Raw genomic sequence first — 20,227 nt, forward strand, 5'->3', positions numbered from 1 at the left:
GCACATTAAAACAGCCACTGAATGATATTTAATCTGTTTAATATTTAAAATATGATTGAAGTGAGGTTCAGCCATGAGCCTGTTCTGCCTGAGCCGCACCTTTGAATGATGTTCTGGAATTGAAACTGCTTCCACGTATGTTTTTCTCTGGATTGCTCTCTTGCACTCTTCCGGTCTTGATTAAGTATTAAATAAATAGACCAGTTCAAACTTGCAAATTTACTTGAGCAGCAGTTTCTTCCCACGCGGCAGCCGTGTTACTTTATTTTTCTAAAAACATGCTCGTATTCGCTGAACGTCCGCATGAGGATTTCGAGCTCCACTGGTGTGACGTAGGAGGACCTCTTTTTGTGTACCGTTGCCATGGTGAATCGTGGTATCGGGGCTCCATTAATGCTGGCTTTTGATAGTCAGCGTGCACGCACTTAACTCTGGCTGAACCTACTCAGAGTTGATTGAACTAACTCTGATCAGCTGTTCTGGAACCGAAAACTCTGAGTTTCCTATCTCAGAGTAGATCAACTCAGAGTTCAGGGTTAGACTCAGAGTTTGTTGAACCTGCTTTGTGAAACAGACCCCTGATATTCTTAGATGTGTTTTGAGATGCAGACAAGAAAGAACAGGAAAAAGGTTGCCACGCTTGGGCTGGAATGTTGTCGAGCTTGTCCCCTCTCAGCTTCTGATTTCCCAACTCATACATTTCGTTGTTGACACACACACTCCAGCAGCTCCTCTGCTATCTTTTTTAAATGTTACTTCTGTGCTTTAGAGCTTTTTTGGGGTGAGAATCTGCAGTTCATCTTGTGATCATCTTGTGCAAACAAAAAAGAAAGGCAGCCCAGCGATAACCCTGACATGTAAATTATGCCTCTGCTATACCTTTATCTCCTCAAACCCATAGAAATGACTTTTTTAAAAATGATTTTTATTCTCCTTTCTTCATCTTTGTCGTCTAATCTTGTGAGGGCACGTGTGGGTGTGCTTGTGTGTCTTATGTATTGTTATCCTTCAATGAACAATGATAAACCCCCAGTAAAGCACAAAGAACAGAGCAAAGTGAACCTGGCAGCAGGCAAAGGCGGGGGCCTTGGTGTGCTGATCCCCGGCAGCATGGACTGGTTCCCGGTAAGTAGAATGCCATCTTTCTGGTAGGTAAGGAACCAGAGCTGATGCGGGCGGTGGATCGCTACAAACTAGATATAGTTGGCCTAACTTTCACACACAGCTCCAGTTCTGGGACCAAACTCCTAGAGAGATGCTGGACTCTCTCCTTTTCTGGAGTGCCCAGGGTGAGAGACACCGGCACCGGGTAGGTGATACTCACAAGCCCCCGACTGAGTGCCTCTATGTTTGCCTCTGTGTGTGTATGTGTCGCCTCTCTGTGACTACAAGTTGCAGAGAGGAAGTGGTTGATCATATTTTCTGTATTTCTTGTAAAGGTCAACGATTATCATCATTATTATTAACAAAATAATCATCACAAGAAACCTGTATCTGTTGTATGATATAATAATAATGATAAACAAGTTAACTTGTAGCAGTTGTTCCCACACTGAGGCCTAAGATTGCAGCAGCTTTGACTGCAGGGTATCTGAGGTTCAATTAGCTGTGGTTAATTTTGTGCTGCAACACAGGCAATTATTTCTGTGGAAAAGTCATTTTGATTTCCAAATGAAACGCTTTAAACAAAATTATCTTTTCATGATTGAGTTTATTCTGGTGGGACGTGTGTTGTCTACTGTTTTTAGGGTCTTAATATGCTTTTATTTTTTAAATTCTATCCCCATCTGCTGTGCATTAATGTCTGCGGCAAGTGTGGAATAAATGAGCATTTTCTAGCACCTTGTTTTAATTATGTGCACTGCTAGAGAATGCAACAAGCTCGCAGGCATCCTAAAGTTTGTATGACTGTGGGAAAATTCTGTCAGTGTTGTCTGCCAATGTTTCTCTTTTTGACCTTCCCTGTCCTCTGTCTCTTCTCTGACAGCTCTCATCCCACAGTGGTGACTGTATTTTTTGGCTCCTGCAGGATTTGTCACTGTGAAGGTGATGATGAGAGCCTTCACACCAGGCCACTGCACAGGGAGCCTGCGCTTCGTCCACCCGTCTCCAGCAGTGGATCAAGAGCTCCGACATGTGCTGCAGTGAGCTCTGTGAATATGAGTTTATCATGGAGACCAAGATCAATCCGCTGCGTTTGGTTAGACGCAGTTCGTATATAAAGCCAATTAAGCCTCATGTTCGTAAATACAATCTCAGGCAGCTCTGTAAGCTTACATAACTCTGTTATCCCAAAATGCCTAAAGCTGTTTCCAATTTAGGGGTGTGGTGGGGGTTGTGATTAATTTCAGATGGCTAAGAGACCAAATACTTCCAAGGAAGACTCTCTTAATTGCTGTGGCCTGTGTGAGCATGTAGAGAAACTCAAGATGAGATGTTGTTTTTGCCTGTGCAGCTGGTCTGATGGTGCTGGCATTGTATTTTATGTTTTGTTTGGGCTCATTTCCAGAAACACAGAGTTTTAATTTCAGTCTGTTTATAAGCCTTGTGAATGATGAACACTAAAGGAATCCTTACCCAAAAACATAGGCTACTGTTAGCCCAGCACTGTTAGCACTCCACAGGCAGATCTCCTTAGTGCTTTGTGTACAAGAAAGAATAGCATCTGAGAAACTATGACTACTTACTGTTTCAGGTCAGACCACTGTCTTTATATATATCACTTAACAAGATAAAGGGTTTTAGGTTCTGGTAAACTAGCTTAATAAAGTTAGCGATAACTCTGTTTGCAGCCATGCTAGCCTCTCCAAAATGCGTATCAGAGATAGTTTATTATTAACATATAATGGCTTCATTCAATGTACTTACCGGTTTTAATCACCTGGTCAGTTTGTTTTGAAGAGTCGAGACCTCTGCTGAAATTTGGCTCTGTTATTATGAACACTGTAGAACCTGTAGATCCTGACCTAAAAACATGCTAATGCTAAGCACTATCAAACAAGCTAGCATCAGCTCAGCTCACAGCCCCTCCTGTTGACGCACAGCCACCAAAGACCGGGAAAAAAACACAAACTAATATTAAATATGAAAATGCTGTTTTTACCTGTTTTAAAGAGACCTGTAGATAATTCTGCTCCTGAAAAGAAAATCTTAGTCGAACAAAGAACAATGAAGGGGAATTTTGAGACTCTATTTATTTAGTTTACAGCTATGCTGTAGTTCCTGCTCTGCTCCGTGTACAATGACACAGCTAAAAAACAAAAATGGTTTTATTTGAATGACAAAATGCGAGCTGACTAGGGTTCTTAAGTGATGATTCGATTTGTCTACTTTGAGGGGGCAGCCGTGAGTTTTAATAGTTAGCTTTAAATGCTAACATGCTTTTATTTTTGTGTTTGATTGTATTATTTTACATCTTAAAATGTCCTTCCTTTGTCTTTTCTGCCACAGTGGGAGAAGATGCAGATGATGGCGAGCGACAGAAGGAAGATCATGTGTTCGGTCACCTTCAGCATCATCGCTATCACCTGCGTGGTGTGGTCGCTCTACGTTCTCATCGACAGAACAGCAGACGAAGTCAGCACACACTCAGACGCACACACACATAGCATAACATGACATCATTGTGTTAGATTTAGTGTTGTGTAAGACGGCATCCATTCATCCACAACCTGCCAAGTCATTTGTGTACGGTATTTAATGACTAATCTGCACTACTGTTGTGTTATTTTGTGAGTAGTGTGAAATGTTCTCTGGAATATGTGGGCGTAATTCATTTGCAGGAGCTCAGTGGGAACTGAACAAAGGAGCGTGCTGAAATTCTTCAGAGATAATTTTCTGAGTGGGAGGATCTTTTGGACGTTTGGTTCAATGTAGTTCGACTTGTCAATAGAAAGTTAAGGTTAAGGGTAGTTTTGTAATTAACTTACTTTCTTTATAATCATACAAGTGTTTGTGAGCCTGTGTGATCCTGAGTTATTTGTTTGTTTTTCATCAGTCTGTCTTTCCATTGCTCCCCATCCTGCGGGCGGTGCATTGATTGGCCTCAAACAGACAGTTACAGTCAGTGTGAGTTTTAAATTTCAGTTCTTCAGGCTGATTTTTACTCCGCAGGTCAGGACATGCACATTTACAATCTTGTCTCTTCAACTACAGTAACACACTTACTAACAACGTTTTTGTAAGAGATCTGATTGGACATCACATTTAGGGTATTTAGTGAGCATTTCAGACGAGCAGATTTCTCATTTGTGGTGAATGTGTCTTCTTCTTCATACCCGACTCTTATACTGGAGGAGGTTTACTTTAGTCTTCAATCCCACAATAACCAACATTTGAGTGTTTCCCTCACATCTGACCGTATTTGGTTCAAATAGGACAGTTTGTTTCAGCACTTTAAACCTCACAGCACAGCTAAATTATCATTTTATCATCTTTACATTCTTTAACAAACAGATCTTTGTCTTGCAATAAAAGTACAGCAGTACATGCATATATGTGCTGCCTGTGACAGACACACAGCATGCATGATCAGTGATGAGCTGACTGCAGCGCCATCTGCTGGTGTGGAGCAGGACGTGCAGTCTGATGACGGCAGCAGTGGATTTCTCAGGGCGATAATGTGTTTCGTGCTTACAGTCATTGTAAGTGCTTTTGTGTATGTGGGAGCACAGCGATGCCGGGTTCAGTAAATTCATTAAATTAAGTTACATTTAATACTAGAGTTAATATTTATCAGTAAATTAGTTTCATGTTGCATGAGTATCAAATGTAAGGCAGTGGAACTTCTGGGTTGTAACTTGGGGGAGATAAAATTGACACACAGCAGCTATAAGTGAAAACATTTTAATTGGAAATTTCATGCAAAAAGCAACATAAGGTTTGCAAATTTTTCTTTCTTTCTTTCTTTTCTTTTTTTTTTTTAGCACATATGCATTCAATTATATAGATGCATGGGGTGACAAGGAGTTTTCTACCAGCATATTTGAACAGCTCAGTAATATCAGCAGAATTTTACAAAACATTGAGTAGACACCTGACAATCCTTTCCACCAAAGAAGTGTTTTTATACCTCACACTGCGACACTGTTTGGGATCTTGTCGGGGGACATGTTGTAGTACGGCAGCTTCTTCCCCTCGTTCCTCCTCTTGATCGAGCTGCTTATCTCTGACAGCTGCTTCCTGAACTTCACCATGGCAGCTTTCACCGGCTTCTCTATGAAGTGCTCGTCAGGATACATGCCCAGGTACAGCTGTCGGGGGAGAGAGGGGACAGGTCATTAAAACAAGAGGCACGAGTCAAAGTGGAGGGAAGCTTCTCCGGGAATAACAAATGTTTAGTTTGTACTCGGTCCTTTAAACACACAAGTCTGTGCTGAGCCGGAGCGGCCCATCCGTACCTCGTTCTCCTGGTACTGGCTGAGGGCCCAGACGGCCCCCAGGTGCCAGCTGGAGCGTCCGCGATCAGGAAGGCTCTCAATGATCAGGTTCACATCTGCCAAGCCCTTCTGGTTGGGTGGGGGCCTTCGCATCGTGGACGGAGCATTGGGGATCCAGGAACACCAGTCATACTACACAATGTACACAAAGAGGCAGAATGAAGAACATTTACTTAAATCCTTTGAAAAACATGAACATGATCCACTGGAGGGGCATGGAACTTAAAACACTTTAAACAGACTACAACATTAAATGGCTTCTCACACACTGATGGATCCATATTTATAATCTAATATTGACATCAATAATGTTTAATCAGTCACTGGGGCCAATTTCTGCCCAACCAGATTTAGATTTGTTATTTTTAATATTTTAGTACATTTTGGGTCAGTGGTTAGTGCTGTTTCCTCACAGCTAGAAGGTTCCTAGTTTGAGTCCCAGTTCAGGCTTAGGAGGCCTTTCTGTGTGGAGTGTGTGTGTTCTCCCCGTGCATGCGTGGGTTCTCTCCGGGTACTCCGGCTTCAGTCCAAGGACATGCTTGCTGAGCTAATTGGTGGCTCTTAATTGCCCTTAGGTGTGAATGTGAGCATGTACGGTTGTCTGTCTGTGTGTGTCAGCTCTGTGATTGACTGACGATCAGTCCAGGGTGTACCCCGCCTCTGGTGACAGGTGGTGAATTGGTGACAGTGTTTACAATGCATCTGCATAATGCAAGTCAACAAATCTAAAGGAATCATCCAACTGTGGCACGCATAACATTTTTATAAAATTTTCTTCTCTATAATATAAGATTATTCTTCTTTAAAAATTACATTCAACTTTAAAGGTTCCTGATTATGCTCACTCACCTGTCCGAAGTTGACAGCTGCATGCTGGGCTGAAGCGGTGAACACAGCGACTGTCAGGTACTCCGTCAGCTCCTCGCGTGACTTCACAGACTTGGGGAAGCCTGCGTGCAGATTGTGAGCAGATGGCATTAAGCAAATGTAGCTCAAATCTTTTTTTCTTCTTTTGAAAGGCTTTCTGTTTAAAAGATCCTTGCACAAGAACCAGAATAGGTAATGGAGAAATGCAGGAAAGGGATTACAACACTAGTGACACCATCTCTGTGACTCCTGTGGCTTCCCGTCTTTCGCCCTCAAAACATTCGTCTCTGACAGAACAGATATGAATTTGAAGTGCTGTCCGTTTACTGTCATATCTGTCAAGGAAATAAAAAAATCTAGACATCAATACTTCTCTGAAATTATTACTGAAATCTGAATCTGTTTAGAACGATTGACAAACTGGTTCATCCTCTTAGAACAATTCCCTCAGAACATCACTCCTGTGAGAAATGTAAAGAATTTGCCTCATTCTTTACACAAAAAAATCTTGACTTGCTTTAGTGCCAACACTCTGCATCATGTTATCTTGACCCATCGCCTACTAAACTGTTCAAAGATGTCTTCAGCTGTTTGGCAGGTGATGTCCTTGAGATTGTGAATGCCTCCCTACTCTCTGGAATCTTCCCCATAGGTCACAAGCATGCTATTATAACACCACTGCTGAAAAAGGAACAGTCTTGATCCATTTGTTTTTAACAATTACAGACCAATCTCAAACCTTCAGTCCTGGGAAAGATTCTTGAAAAGGTAGTATACCAGCAAATTCATACATATATGATTTGATACCTGTCTCCTTCAGGAGTGAAATATTGAAGAAGAGTAAGCTACTTCCCTCCTTTGAAAGAGCAACTACGTACTGGTTATGTGTTGCATTATTGTGCCATGCTAAAGGATGAATTATAAAATCGGATGTCTGTAATGTGTACCCACCACAGTGGTCGAAGTCCTGCATACCGAAGCTGCACACATCTTTAATGAAGGCCTGGATTTCTTCGTCTTCCTGCACCGTCTCATCGCTGGCGTAGTAGATGTGCACCACATCAGACACAAAGCTGCCAGAAAGAAAACAGGACGTCTCGTACAGCGGAAATAATAAAAAATGCTGTAACTTCTATCCCCACACCTCTCTCACTGCTCATCCTTTGTATGACTGTTTTTCTCTCCATCACACACTAAAAAATTTAATTATCAGTGCTGTTTATAAAACGTACTTCTTTGTGGCTTCCCACACCCTGTAGCCGTCGTCTCGGTAGAAGTAGGTGGGCAGCTCGTCCTTCTTGTCCACACCGCGAGACTTAATCATATCCGGGAAGCACAAAGATCTGAAGGTCAGAGACTTCATGGCCTTCTGAACCAGCTGGACGTGACCACCGCCGCCTGTTGCGTTCGCCTTGATAAGCATGGAAGAGATGCAAGCATCAACACACGTCAGCTATTATTGCTGCAGCTGATTCTGTTACTTTTTTCTCTCATTAATATTTTAGTTCATTAGATTTTTTGTCTTCACCGAACTCACCTTGTCAAAGATGCCACACTCACAGATGAGCTGCTCTCTGGCCTTGGTGTTGATAGCGATGGTAAAACGAACATGTGGGATCAGCAGCTGGAAGAAGGAACATCAGTGAACTGTATTTATCAATCATTCAATTCAACAATCTATCAATTGACGAGTCAAAGGTTTACCTTATACGCAGGGTGAACAGCAGGGAGCTGCCTGAACATGGCGATAGCAAACACCTCCGTCATCAGATGAGTCCTGAGCAGGTGTGTGATGGTCTGGTGGTGCTGGAAGTCAGCAGAGCGGACCCAGATCTTAGCCAGCAGCCAGTCGTACTCACTGTCACTGGGCAGGAAGATCGGAGTGTCTTCACCTGGAGTTTGACCCAGCTGGGCAGAACAGAAAAAAGAATAGAAACGGCTTAAACAGCTGAAAAAAGGAAATCTTTCCCTCATAATTTAATACACACGTCACTGTACCTGTATGGCTATGGGCAGGATCTTGTTGTGAGTGTTCTTGTAGAGCAGACAGATGGGAGCTGCCAGGTACTGCAGGGTGCACGGGTCTGTGCAGTTAGCCTTGATGCCGTCTATCACCTCGTAATCAACTATGTAGATGTTACCTGCCTGGGGCCAGAACAAGGATTAACATTTAACACCAGTGGGAGAATCAAAGACATATGCACGTTAACAGGCGCTACATGAAGTGATACGGCTATTCATCCTTAAGGCAAAATAAGGCTAACTGCAAACTTTTTAAACTGAAATCAAATAGATTCACAGAAACATATTTACCTCTATTTCCTCCTCCAGAGTGAGCTCTCTCTCCAGACTGACAGAAACCATCTCATCAGTGACGGGAAACTTGTCGGGAAGTTTTGTGCACTTTCGGATCACTACAGGGTTGCATCCATTCAGGAACTGGTACCCAAACATGAAGTCCTCCTTCCAGTGTTGCATCACATACTCTGGATAGTATAACATTTACAAATACATTCTCCTGCATGCATATATTTTCTTATATATTTACACACACATGTATTTGCACTTTGACTTTTCACTTCCACACTTATATTTTGTTTTACTTTATATGAATAAATTATAACTGCATCTATTTTTCTTCCGCTTATTCAGGGCGGAATCATAGTGGCAGCAGGATAAGCAAGGTGACCCAGACATTCCTCTCCCCAGCAACGTTTTCCAGCTCCTCCTGGGGGATCCTGAGGTGTTTCCGGGCCAGACGGGATATATAACTCTTCCAGTGAGCTCTGGGTCTGCCCCAGGGTCTCGTCCCAGTTGGACACAACCTCCAAAGGGAGGCGCCCGGGAGGCATCCTAATCAGATGCCCACATGAACCACATCAACTGGCTAATTTCAGTGGGATGGAGTACGGGCTCTACTCCAAGTTCCCTCCAGATGTCTGAGCTCCTTACCGTATCTCTAAGGCTGAGTCCAGCCAGCTTTCAGATGAAACTCATTTCGGCCGCTTGTATCCGCAACCTCATTCATTCGGTCACTACCCAAAGCTCATGACCATAGGTGAGGGTTGGAGGGTTATGTTATTTTTTCAAGCTGAGCCCGGCCCCATGAGCCACCAGATAATCGCCTTAGAGCACCCCCCCACCACCACCACCACCATCACCATATTCTCTCATACATATCTACATAGCAACTGACCTGAAATTGTGTTTTTGATTCTCACAAAGATCCTCTCAAAGTCCCCGAGGTCGCTCCAGGAGGACTGGAACATGTGCATGAACTGGTTCACAAACAGGTTCTCTATTCTGGAAATTCACATTTATCATCGTTTTAATCATCTTTTTCATTCTTATACTCTATATACACTATATACATTGTAATTTTATCACTCTTTTCCCATTGCAAAAATTAAATCGGATGCAGTTTTCTTCAATGTAGAATTTAAACACCGCACAAGAAAAAAATATTGTGTTAAACTGAAAATGTGTTTGCAGCCACAAACAGCTTTAGAGGCAGATATACTTCAATTTCTGTCAAGAAAGACGCAGCATTTGTGTCAACATCCTTAAAGACCACTCCGGCAAATTACCCGACTCATCTTCAACCTCAACAACTCAGACATCATCGCACATGGTTTTTAAAAGGTGCATCATTTTTGCAGGTTTTAGCTTTTTTCTGACCTACTGTTTGATGCAAACACTTTTGTTTCGATCTGTTTTGGGTTGTTGTTTCTATTTGCAACCTCACACTCCTACGTAAAAGCTTAATGCAAATTATCTCTGGCAATAAACACACAATGAGGCCTTTCTTTTTCCAGGTAATCCTGAGTGCAGAAAATAGAGGCATGTTATCCGGCTGCAGCTCGACATCTGATCATGGCATCGAAAAAGTTTTGCATTGAAAAGCACCTCTTGAAAAAGCTCCACTGACTCACAACTAATGTAAATGTGTCTGCTGTTAGAGGGAGCACGTACGCCTTACTGTAGTTCAGAACAAAGTCCACTCCCTTCTCACTGTCAAACTGGATGTCTCGGGGCAAATCCTTGTGCCTGTTCGCATCTATGCTCATTGGAAAGCCTGGCTGCCACTCCTTCCATCTGTGAAGGACAGCAGGATTGTAAGTGAGCAGCTTCAGTCTCTTCATACATCTTGCAATATCACATGTGAAGTGTGAACTTGCCTGTAAGTTTTCCTCCTCATATCCAGCTCTTTCTGTCTGTGCTGCTTCACCAGGCTGATCTTATCATTCTGAGGCAGGTGTGCTGCAACAGACACAAGACAGAGCTGCTGCCGACTCTGCCAACTTAAAAAACACAAAGACTAGGCGACTGATTCTTACCTCTTCCATCCCGCAGCACCACCTCCTTGTCGTCCACCAGCCAGCAGAAGCAGGGGAACTCCACGTAGTCTCCAGACGGGGTCTTGACTGTGATGTACTTGCAGTACCAGTCATCATGCACCCAGTACTTCTTCTTCTCTATCTTCACCAACACGATCTCACCCAGGTCCTCCCCGACCCTCACGTCATACGAGTCCACCTGAAAATGGGGCCAAATAAACAGCTGTGCTCAAAAAGTTCTTGTCACTGACAGCATCAGGTGTGTAATATGAGTTTTGTCTCAACATTAATGTCAAATATTTTATTTTACTTGTGAAAATGTCATAATCAAACAATTAATTATGACATTTTTAAATGTATATATTGAAATATTCTTCATGTTTACAGCTTCAAACATTTTATAGTTGGAGCAGAAGTCAAAAAGGGAACAGGTTTGCCCTTACATCTTTGAAGTTAAAACTGTTGTAACAGCTTCCTCTTTTATGTAGACATGCAAACAATCTGGACTCAATCAGCGTCACTGTGCAGTCGTTCATGCTTGTCATAACTCAGCGTCTAAATATTTATATCATATTTATCTTTAGCTCTACAGCAGTGAACCATCACTTACCGCCCCCCTCTCAAAGTCGTTGTACAGAGGTTTGTCCAGCAGTGTCTTCTCGCTGCATCGCTCCGTGCCCACCAGCGTGATGTAGATGTAGTCATCCGTCCCCGCAAACCACTGGCTCCCTGTTGAAACAGTCACCGTGTAATTCGGCATGGTGGTCACGCAGGACGAGGAGGACTCTAGAGATCCCCAGAAATCTGCAAAAAGAAAATCCAAAATCTGCAGAAAAACAGTTGTACTTTCCTCGTGAAATGTTTGCCTCAAGATTCTAGTAAAGACAAATTTCCCCTTCCTGCTTAAAACAGTTTTTTTTATCTCTCCATTTCTCTTGCACAAACACCAGTATGTGAAATCAGGTAAAAGAGGGAGATTGCAACACGGCATACAAGCCTCTCTGTGATGTGAGAGATCTCCTCCCTTATGCTGTAAATGAGGTCAGAACACAATACGACTGTCCTTCCTAGATGTGTTATCAGATGTGTTTTCCGCTGTTCAGGCTTCAATGCGAGCACAGGTAGAAGGTGTCTCTTCATATCAAATGAATTCTCTTTGTCGGCAAACAACAGGAGAGTCTTAAAGAAAAGTAAAATAGAGAGAAATCAGATTAAAACATATAATAATAGGTTTTAATTTGGGCAGGCTAACTGTATTTTACTGATGACATTAAACACAGCACGGAGCATATGAGTGTACACATCTTTAACACATCACATTTACCAGTCAAATCAGCGTGTGACATCGGACAACAACTCCAGTATTCCAGTCTTAGTTAGTGATAAAATGCAAATGCATCATATACTCCCGCTGTGGTTTTCCAGATGGAACTGTAACATCAATACAAACAAGGGGACGGTACGTGTGAAAGTCACGGTGGGAAATTAGATGTACAAACACACCTTAGTAGTCTGCTTTCCCTTTCTCACTCAGTTTACAAGGATGGTGTTACAGTCTGAATTTAAATGAGGGAAAGTGAGTTCACAATCAAAGACAAAAAAAGACGCAAAGGTTGGTAAGTAGATGATGTGTAATGTAATTCAGACACGGCTTATAAAAAGCAAGGCAGGCAAACTCAATATTTAGAAAGCGAGAAAATAAAACTTAAAAAAAAAAAAAAAAGCATTTTCATTGTTCAGTCATTCTCAAAACGTCCACTCACATTTAACAACACTTGATACAGTCGCGCATTATATTATTACACACATATCCTTGTATAAATCTGAATATTTCTCATGTTACATCATTTTCTGTTGCAGAGAGGAGCAGGAGCAGAGCCGCTGTGTGTTTTTGGAGGATTGAAAAACAACAGCAACAAACAGGGAAAGATTATGTGCTTTAAAGCAAACACAGAAATCTAAAGAGCACCGACTAAAAGCTCTTGTAGGCAGCAGTAATGTAGATGAATGAGCAGAAACATAAAAAAAGCTTAACTGCTGATGAAAACTGTATTTTGTTTCCCACCTGGCGGCTGCCACTTATCACCAGTGAAAGCGTGTGATTACACCCTTAAGCCCCGGCAGGTAGGCACAGCTGGATACGGCAGTTAATTTACCGTTACATACACTTGTCAAATCCTCTTATTTGCCTGCACTTTGGAGAATTATATGTTTATGGATTTTTAGTCTTTTTGTTCAACAACATCTTCACACACAGGACACGGAGCTGTTTGAAGCAGCCGTTTCAAATTATTGGAAGAAAACAAGTAAAAGTTGAGCGAACAGACTGAAATGAACATCGAGATCCGAAGTTTGTGTTGTAAAGATCCTTGTACCGTTTAATGGATGGTAACAATCCAAATTATAAGCAGCTGTTCTGCAGCTTCTACAGTAAAAAGGTTTTAATGTGTTCAGTAGTCTCTGATTTCTGCAAATTTTTGCCTCAAAATGAAGACAATCGATTATCAAAAATGTTCTTTGATCAGCTAATCAATTTACTAATTAATACTTGCAACTCTAGTTTTAATGTTACGATATATAACATCTGGCAATCATCTTAACTCTTAGAAAGCAGCGACAGCGACTTCAGTCTCTCCCGAATATTCCACCTTAACTGACAGACACCTCAGAGCCGTTTGAACTGCTAGCTTAGCCAATAGCGAGGAAGCGCCACGAAGAGGAACAGATTAAAGTACTGGAAGTCATTAACAGACAGTGAAGTAAAAGCCGAGGCATCAACTGAAACACGCAGACAATCTCCAATAACAACATCCATCGCTCTGGTGAAGTAAGCCCTCGAACGCAGAGGAAGGCAAGAGGCTGAGTAAATGACAAACTGATGTAGCAGTCACTTGAAGGCCATTTAGTAATAATTGTTCAGACTTCCTTACACCTACAGCAGCTCCAGTAGGTATTGAACATTTTGGCTGAACTTAAAACACTGCATGCAGTCTGCCTGCTTTGGTAAAGCAAAATGAAACAAATCATAAAGATCATAATCCGACGTGTGAGATTCTTACATTAGTATGAATGTTGTGTACAGCTCTGATGGTAAACAATACAATGTATAATCAATGCTGCCACCCAGTGGCAACAGGTCGTTAAATCAATAAATACAGAAGAAAAAGCTACAGTGATGAAGTGCAAATTTCTCCCTCCCTCTGTCCATCCTTATTATCTTATATGCTGTCATCTTAAACATCTAATTACCTGATCACAGCTGAGCATAACTCCATATCATCATAGCAACAGACGAAACATCTGAGTGCACATTAACCATTGTGGAAAAAACAAAAATACATTTCAGCAGTTGAAACAGTAACTGCTCTAATTGTGGTTTGGCAATAAAATCTAACGTCGTTTTAAACGAACATCCTGTGCCGCCCCCCCCCCCCCCCCGCTTTCATTCACTGCATCTATGTGCAGGATGTTACTGCATCTCAAACCTGCACTGCACATTTACAGACACACCGAGTGCTGAATAAACAAAACATTACAAATCATGAGCTTGTTTGCAAATTAAAGCCACCTTTCAAAAAACCTCTCATCCCCAAATCAGTAAGAAGAAGAAGAAGATATGCTAAACAGTAAACAAAAAAAAGGACAGCTGTAAATTAAGAGTCTTTCGGGGTGATGCACGTCACTGAGTTTCCTTCTTTGTTAAAAAAAAAAACATGATTAGAGAGAAACTGGTTATTTGATTGTTTAAGCCGGCGTCCATCTTGAAATCAGAACAAGAAAAAGACAGCAGAGTGTGTTAGGACATCTGTGTTTGACGTGTGAATGAGGCCTCCACACAATCAGGAAGTTGCTGTGATGTTGCCAACAACATTGCTAAAGAGCATATCACTGCCCCAAGCCAACCGACCAACCGACCCAAACCGAAGGTACTGCAGCCCGCGGTATCCATGGAGACATTGATGTGGGAGTTGCTCAAATGTAAGCCACATGTCTTGAGTTAATCCTCTGTTAAGAGGTGGCGAGTCACAAAAGCAGGAAGTAAGCATGGAACTCTTCACTGTCTGATATCGTTTCATCTCCAGCACCATTTCACTTCTGTGGTGCCTTCAGTGAACTCAAGGAAAAAGCAGTTCCCACATCGAAGAGTTTAAGACAGAGTGAGCGAGCCTCAGATCACTCTTTGAAGGAGGTCGATCTGCTGAATGACTCAGAGCGTACAAAGGCCCAGAAGAAACTTTGCAGGTAGAAACACAGCGTCTAGTTCAGGTGGAGGAACTGCTTCATGAACTCGTAGGTGGTGAAGGCGATGGCCTGGGAGGGGACACAGCGGATGTAGTTGAGAGAAAGGCCTCGGTACAATCCCTTTTTGATCCCGTACGTGTTATACACGTATGACAGGGTCTTCCTCATTGTTCTGTTTGGGTAAAAGACCAGAAATGATACACATTAGAATGATACAAAAACAAAGATAACCACTGATTATGTTTTTCCAGCTGTTTTTAAGCTCTGTTAACTCTGTTCTCGGATAAGAGACAAAGGACTCTCTTCTACAATTAAAAGTAATCACAATGTCCTGATTATAGTGGCAGCGATCTATTTCACTGGGAAATACCAGAGCCAGACCTCAGCTTCCACTTAGCTAGCTACAGACATTGTAACTACACAGAAAAAGTGTCAGGGGCAACCTGCTCATACTTTACCCTACAACACAACTGTTGTATGCTCTTGTTCTTGGCTGCTTTTATTGTGGATTAACAGAGATGCAGAGTAAATAAACACACAGTGTTTCTTTTAAATACTGCAGGTTCAGCACGTGTTGAACACAAACAAAAATCTCAACAAATTCTCTCCTTTCCTAACAGCTAATTACGCCCCTCCTCTCTTTATGTGTTTTATGGATTTGCATGACTCACACGGGTCACATTTTCAGGGTGGGATATTCAGAATTACAGATTAATCTGGAAAAATCACTAAGAACTACATGTGAGTGCCAATTCAATTTCTGGGTAGAACAGAACATAACCTGTTAGCTATAAAACATCTAAGTTCAGCAGCACTGTGTTCTGTGAGCTTTTTTCAGGTCTATTATAACCCCCCAGCTTTACAGTACACCCTTTAAACTACTTGTCCTTCTTTTAAAAGGGTCACCAGTAAGAGAAAAATGTCACAGCAAAACTCTGCCATCAAATCATATCACTTAAAAGCAACTTAAAGGAGCAATTCACCCCTGGAAAAAAGCCGCTGTCAGTCAAAGCTGGTGTTCTCTGTAATCGATAGAAGCAATAATATTTGAAATTGGCGCCATAGCTGTGGAGAAAGTTGTACAAACAGATCGCAGTTTCGCCCATTCCTACAACACCCAGCATGCATTGCGCCGCTCCCTCTGAGAGATAACGGCCCAGCGAGAGACGCTGGAGTGAAATACTACCGTTTCGCTGCAGGCAATGACTCAGAGCGATACGGAATCTGAAATACGACAAGAATGTACCAGTGGATCGTCTAAAAAACCTTCAGGTTTGCAGTCTACATTTCAAACCTGACGATATTTAACGAGACATGACATCGGAGGCGGAAGTTTTCCACGGCCCATTGGAGAAGCGGATAGCGTCCTCCAAAGGCGCAGAGCCAAATTGCATTTTTTTCCTACCATAATGGCATTAGCTCCCCATGATAGCATGACAGGATTGAGGTTGAAAATCCGCATACTGGCAAAATCTAATCGTAAAACATTAGTCTACGCTGACAGCAGTACATCATGGTGTAACAGTAGAGAGCTGGACCATTGGTGTTACTTACGAGCATTTGTCAGAGTCAGGAAGAACCGTTCCTAACTGCATTCTTCTTCTCGCCACATCCAAGGGGTAACTAGAAAGAAGAAACACAATGTGGCAAATCAGCCATCCATAAATCAGCAGAATCAATACAAACTACATCTACATTTGTTAGCTCATTATTCATGTGAGCTGTGAGCTTGAAGTTTGTTGGACGCCTGCAAAAGCACTTACGATATCGTCTGAGCGATGGCACCGGCTACTCCTCCACAGAGCAGGTTCACTTTTGTTTTCAGAACGAGGACATCAGGGTTGTCCGAGGAGGGATGTCCCAGGAGATCTGGGAAATGTTTCAAGCCGAGGCTCTTCAGGGTACCGAAGGTGAAGAATGAGAAACCTTGAGGATAAAGAAATGGGTGGGAGACAAAGGAGTCAAACTAATGCGACAGCACGGTCTGTATGTGAAGCACAAAATCTTATGTTGTTCTAGGAAATATTTACAATAGCATAATCAAAGACTGGAATCATCCTAACAATCACCTGCATAAGGAGCCATTCCAATAAGTGTCGGAGTAAGTCCCCTATAGAAGCCCAAGACGCCCCCCTCCTTTACAAAAACAAACAAAAGAACAGGTTATTGCATGAGGCAGATTACTAATTACTTATGATAAAAGTTGGACCATTAGGAAGCTACCTTAAGGTAGATGGTGTGGAAGGCATTGGCAATTCCAGTGTAGCGATGATACCCAGTCACCTGAAAGGCCAGTCTGGATCGGATCATATCCAGAGGGTAGGTGCATATCACTGCAGTCATCCCTGAAAGACACACAACAGGAGAACAAAGGTTGTAAAAATTGACAGTTTATGTCTGTAGTTAAAACATTTGTACATTGTGTCTTCTCAGTCTACAGTGGCTGTTATATTTCATTGATGTGGCCATTGTCAACACAGATATCAAAGGTGTAAAGGCAAGAGAGGTTGGTCAATCCGTATATTAGGAAATGGCTTGGGGTTCCCCGATGTCTTAGTAGTGTGGGGTTGTATGGGAAAGGCATCCTCCAGCTACCAATAAGTAGCTTAACAGAGGAGTTTAAGTGTGCTAAGGTCAGGTCAGAGTTGTTGCTATCAGGGAACAAAGACACAGTAGTCAGTCATTTGGTCCCAAAGGGAGAGAGGGAGGAAATGGAACCCAAGACAAGCAGTACAGGAAGCAAAGGCAGCTCTTAGGCATACAGAGGTTGTAGTAGGCAACTTGCAGCAAGGCCAGGGGGGCTTGGGGCTTAGCTCGGGAAAACCAATGTGGAACAAAGCAAGTCTCACAGAAAGAAGGGAGCTGGTAGTGGAGCAGGTACATCGACAAGAGGAAGTAGTAAGGCTGTGACTCAGCTCTAAATCAGTACATTTATATGAAAAGAAGAGCACAATGTCTGTGCCAGCTCAGTTAATGACATCAAACTGGCACTGACTAAAATAAAGACATAAGAAAGATAACTTACCGGCCATAGATCCTGCCACAAGGCGGTGGATGTGTCCTGAGATCCCAATCTGTTTACTTAGCAGCTGTAAAGGGAATATTATTAGCTTCTTCAGGGTCAAAGGTCAGTAGTGTAACTAATAAAACACATGCGCAGGTTAAGGTTGTAGTAAAATGTAATTATAAAACACAGTTACATCATAAAAGTCAAACACGTGTCCCTACATAACCTCTATCGTCAGTACTAACACGTTTTTAAAACAATTGCCCTTTATTTTTTGTTCTACAATAAAGTTTGTAGCGTACCTTTTTATAACTGTCAAAGGCCATAAACTGGATGGCTCCGTAAGGAAAGATCCTGACCATCATCGCCCCATTGCCTTTGTACAAGCCAAGGAAGCCTTCTTTCTGCGGCACAGCTCTGAGAATGGACAACACTCCTGCAAAGAACAATCAGAAGTTTCACTCGTGTGGCACAGACGTGTGAAAAACAAACACTTGGCTTTCAGTGTTTGTCTGCTGATATTTTACCTAAATGTTTGTAATGGGGGCTCTGGGCTTGAAGAAGAATCTTGACTCTGTCCAGAGGAGCGATGGTGGTCTTGGCACAGCATGCTGCTACACCTAAAGATCAACACATTTATCATTAATTATACGATTAAATATAAACAAAGCTGAATGACTGATAAAGATTTTTTAATCATTCTTAAGTGAAGCATGTATTTCCAAATTAAAAAAAAGAGGAAAAAACACATTAAAAGGCAAAGACGTTTAATTAACTTTTTCTGTAATCACAGAACGATGTTGGAAAAAAAAAAAATTCAAATCAATATTATGTTCAAATCCAGCTTGTGTCTGTTTGTGAAAACAAATTTGTTTCAGGCTTTGCTTTTGTATTTAAGTAAAAAGAGAAGAGTTGATTCAAAGAAGGACAAGAATAGAATCAGAACAGCTGCTCAATCACAGGGCCACATAACGGCTAACCTACTTACAGTTTAATAGCGGTCTACCTAGTAAACAGGTGCATTGTTCTTTGGATTTGTGCTTAGAAAAAAAAAAAAAGAAGTTGTGGCCAAAAGTGTATGCTGGGCTTTTATTTTGAAGAACATGGGTATCCTATGACATGTGTGAAGTAGTAGTGTGGTTTATTCACACTCCATGTATCCACTGATTGGGTAAGCCAAACTACAGTTACATTTACATTCCTGCAACTTGATGAGCCCTAAAGGAGTTGCATTTATGTTGCACTTTTTCAGTTTATTTCTGTTGAAAAGGGCTGTTAACTGAATGAATTGTAGAGGTAATATGTTCTTCTTATGCAAACTGCACAATTAAATACATTTGAATGGTTAAAGAATATGGGTCATGACTCGTCAGTAAGGAGATGTTGGGTTGTGAGGCTAGACCAGTTGAGAACCACTCTTGTAGTGTCAAACTCTACCTTCATCACATCATCACAGACCTGAAACTGATGGTAAACAAATGTTTCAGAACCTACCTCCAGCTAAAACTGAGCGAAGCCAGTAGTAGTCCCTCTTGGCCTGGGTCCTGCTGATAGCAGCGACCGCAGCCTCTGATGTCATCCTTCCTGCTCAGGAATCTGCCACATCCATGGCTGTAACATATAGGAAAATACAATGTAAATATAACCCTGTTTTAATTTATTAATTAGAGTCATGATTTGCAATGGGACACAGTAGTTAGTAAGTTAGTAGACACAACCAGCAGGTAGATTAAGCTAGCAGACAACAGAACCCTTGACTGTCAATCAAAAAGAGATACTCTCAAGATACTGCACCTAGCAAAGTGAAAGGTCGGTTGGCTGATAAGTGTTCAACAAATCTGTTCTCCCTCGCTGAGTTGCAAGCTTCCTTCGTTGCCTTACTTCCTGTGGACAGACCTTTTAAAAGGAGGCTTTACCATCTACGCCAAGTTGCATCGACTTGAGGAGCTTGTCGTTCATCGTTTCAGTTGAAAACCTGAAAAAAGGTTATCAATGAATCCGAGGCATTTTCGAGCTACATGTAACAACATCCGTGTCCTTCGACCGTAGACGTCTGACGGTCTGGCAGAAAACGGTCGCATGTTTATGACGTAAAATGACGTTTAAAAAAACAGGGGCGGGAGGGGCGACTTACTAGCGTCAGTAAATAGTTATTGAAATAGAGTTATTATCCTCAATTATTTTATATACAAATGTTTCTCCCACAAATATTTAATTAAGAATAATCGAGATAATGGAATTAAATATTAAAACAAAATGACATACTATTGGCGATTGGTAAAACTTTATTTCATTTAGAAAATACTACATTCACAACTGAAAATGGACTAAAAATG

At 41.8% G+C, this 20,227-nt stretch overlaps 2 protein-coding genes across 4 annotated transcripts; both read right to left on the minus strand.

The window, feature by feature from the left end:
• Positions 1-4,605: 4,605 nt before the first annotated feature.
• On the minus strand, positions 4,606-11,632 carry LOC138588571 (polyunsaturated fatty acid 5-lipoxygenase-like). Of its 2 annotated transcripts, none has more exons than XM_069658772.1 (14): positions 11,253-11,632; positions 10,643-10,841; positions 10,484-10,565; positions 10,278-10,400; positions 9,502-9,608; positions 8,619-8,791; positions 8,304-8,450; positions 8,010-8,213; positions 7,843-7,884; positions 7,538-7,716; positions 7,257-7,378; positions 6,288-6,388; positions 5,400-5,570; positions 4,606-5,252 (listed from the first exon to the last, which is right to left on the minus strand). In XM_069658772.1, exons 1-14 carry the CDS (start codon positions 11,400-11,402, stop codon positions 5,073-5,075), a joined length of 1,980 nt encoding a protein of 659 aa, XP_069514873.1. In that variant the 5' UTR covers positions 11,403-11,632; the 3' UTR covers positions 4,606-5,072. The 2 variants fall into 2 exon arrangements, with proteins under 2 accessions (XP_069514873.1, XP_069514872.1); XM_069658771.1 differs by having other exon boundaries at positions 7,843-7,929.
• A 2,455-nt stretch (positions 11,633-14,087) lies between these two features.
• slc25a16 (solute carrier family 25 member 16) lies at positions 14,088-19,926 on the minus strand. 2 transcript variants are annotated; one of them, XM_069658366.1, is made up of 10 exons: positions 19,808-19,926; positions 19,386-19,502; positions 18,419-18,511; positions 18,194-18,327; positions 17,910-17,973; positions 17,108-17,229; positions 16,954-17,020; positions 16,648-16,810; positions 16,439-16,507; positions 14,088-15,056 (listed from the first exon to the last, which is right to left on the minus strand). In XM_069658366.1, the coding sequence occupies exons 2-10, from the start codon at positions 19,468-19,470 to the stop codon at positions 14,900-14,902; spliced, it is 954 nt and encodes a 317-aa protein (XP_069514467.1). In that variant the 5' UTR covers positions 19,471-19,502; positions 19,808-19,926; the 3' UTR covers positions 14,088-14,899. The 2 variants fall into 2 exon arrangements, with proteins under 2 accessions (XP_069514467.1, XP_069514466.1); XM_069658365.1 differs by having other exon boundaries at positions 19,686-19,926.
• Positions 19,927-20,227: the final 301 nt, after the last annotated feature.

Source organism: Semicossyphus pulcher, unplaced genomic scaffold (genome assembly GCF_022749685.1).
Source record: "Semicossyphus pulcher isolate SPU_LCO1_2020_fin unplaced genomic scaffold, fSemPul1.0.p SCAF_12, whole genome shotgun sequence".
Taxonomy (NCBI): domain Eukaryota; kingdom Metazoa; phylum Chordata; class Actinopteri; order Labriformes; family Labridae; genus Semicossyphus; species Semicossyphus pulcher.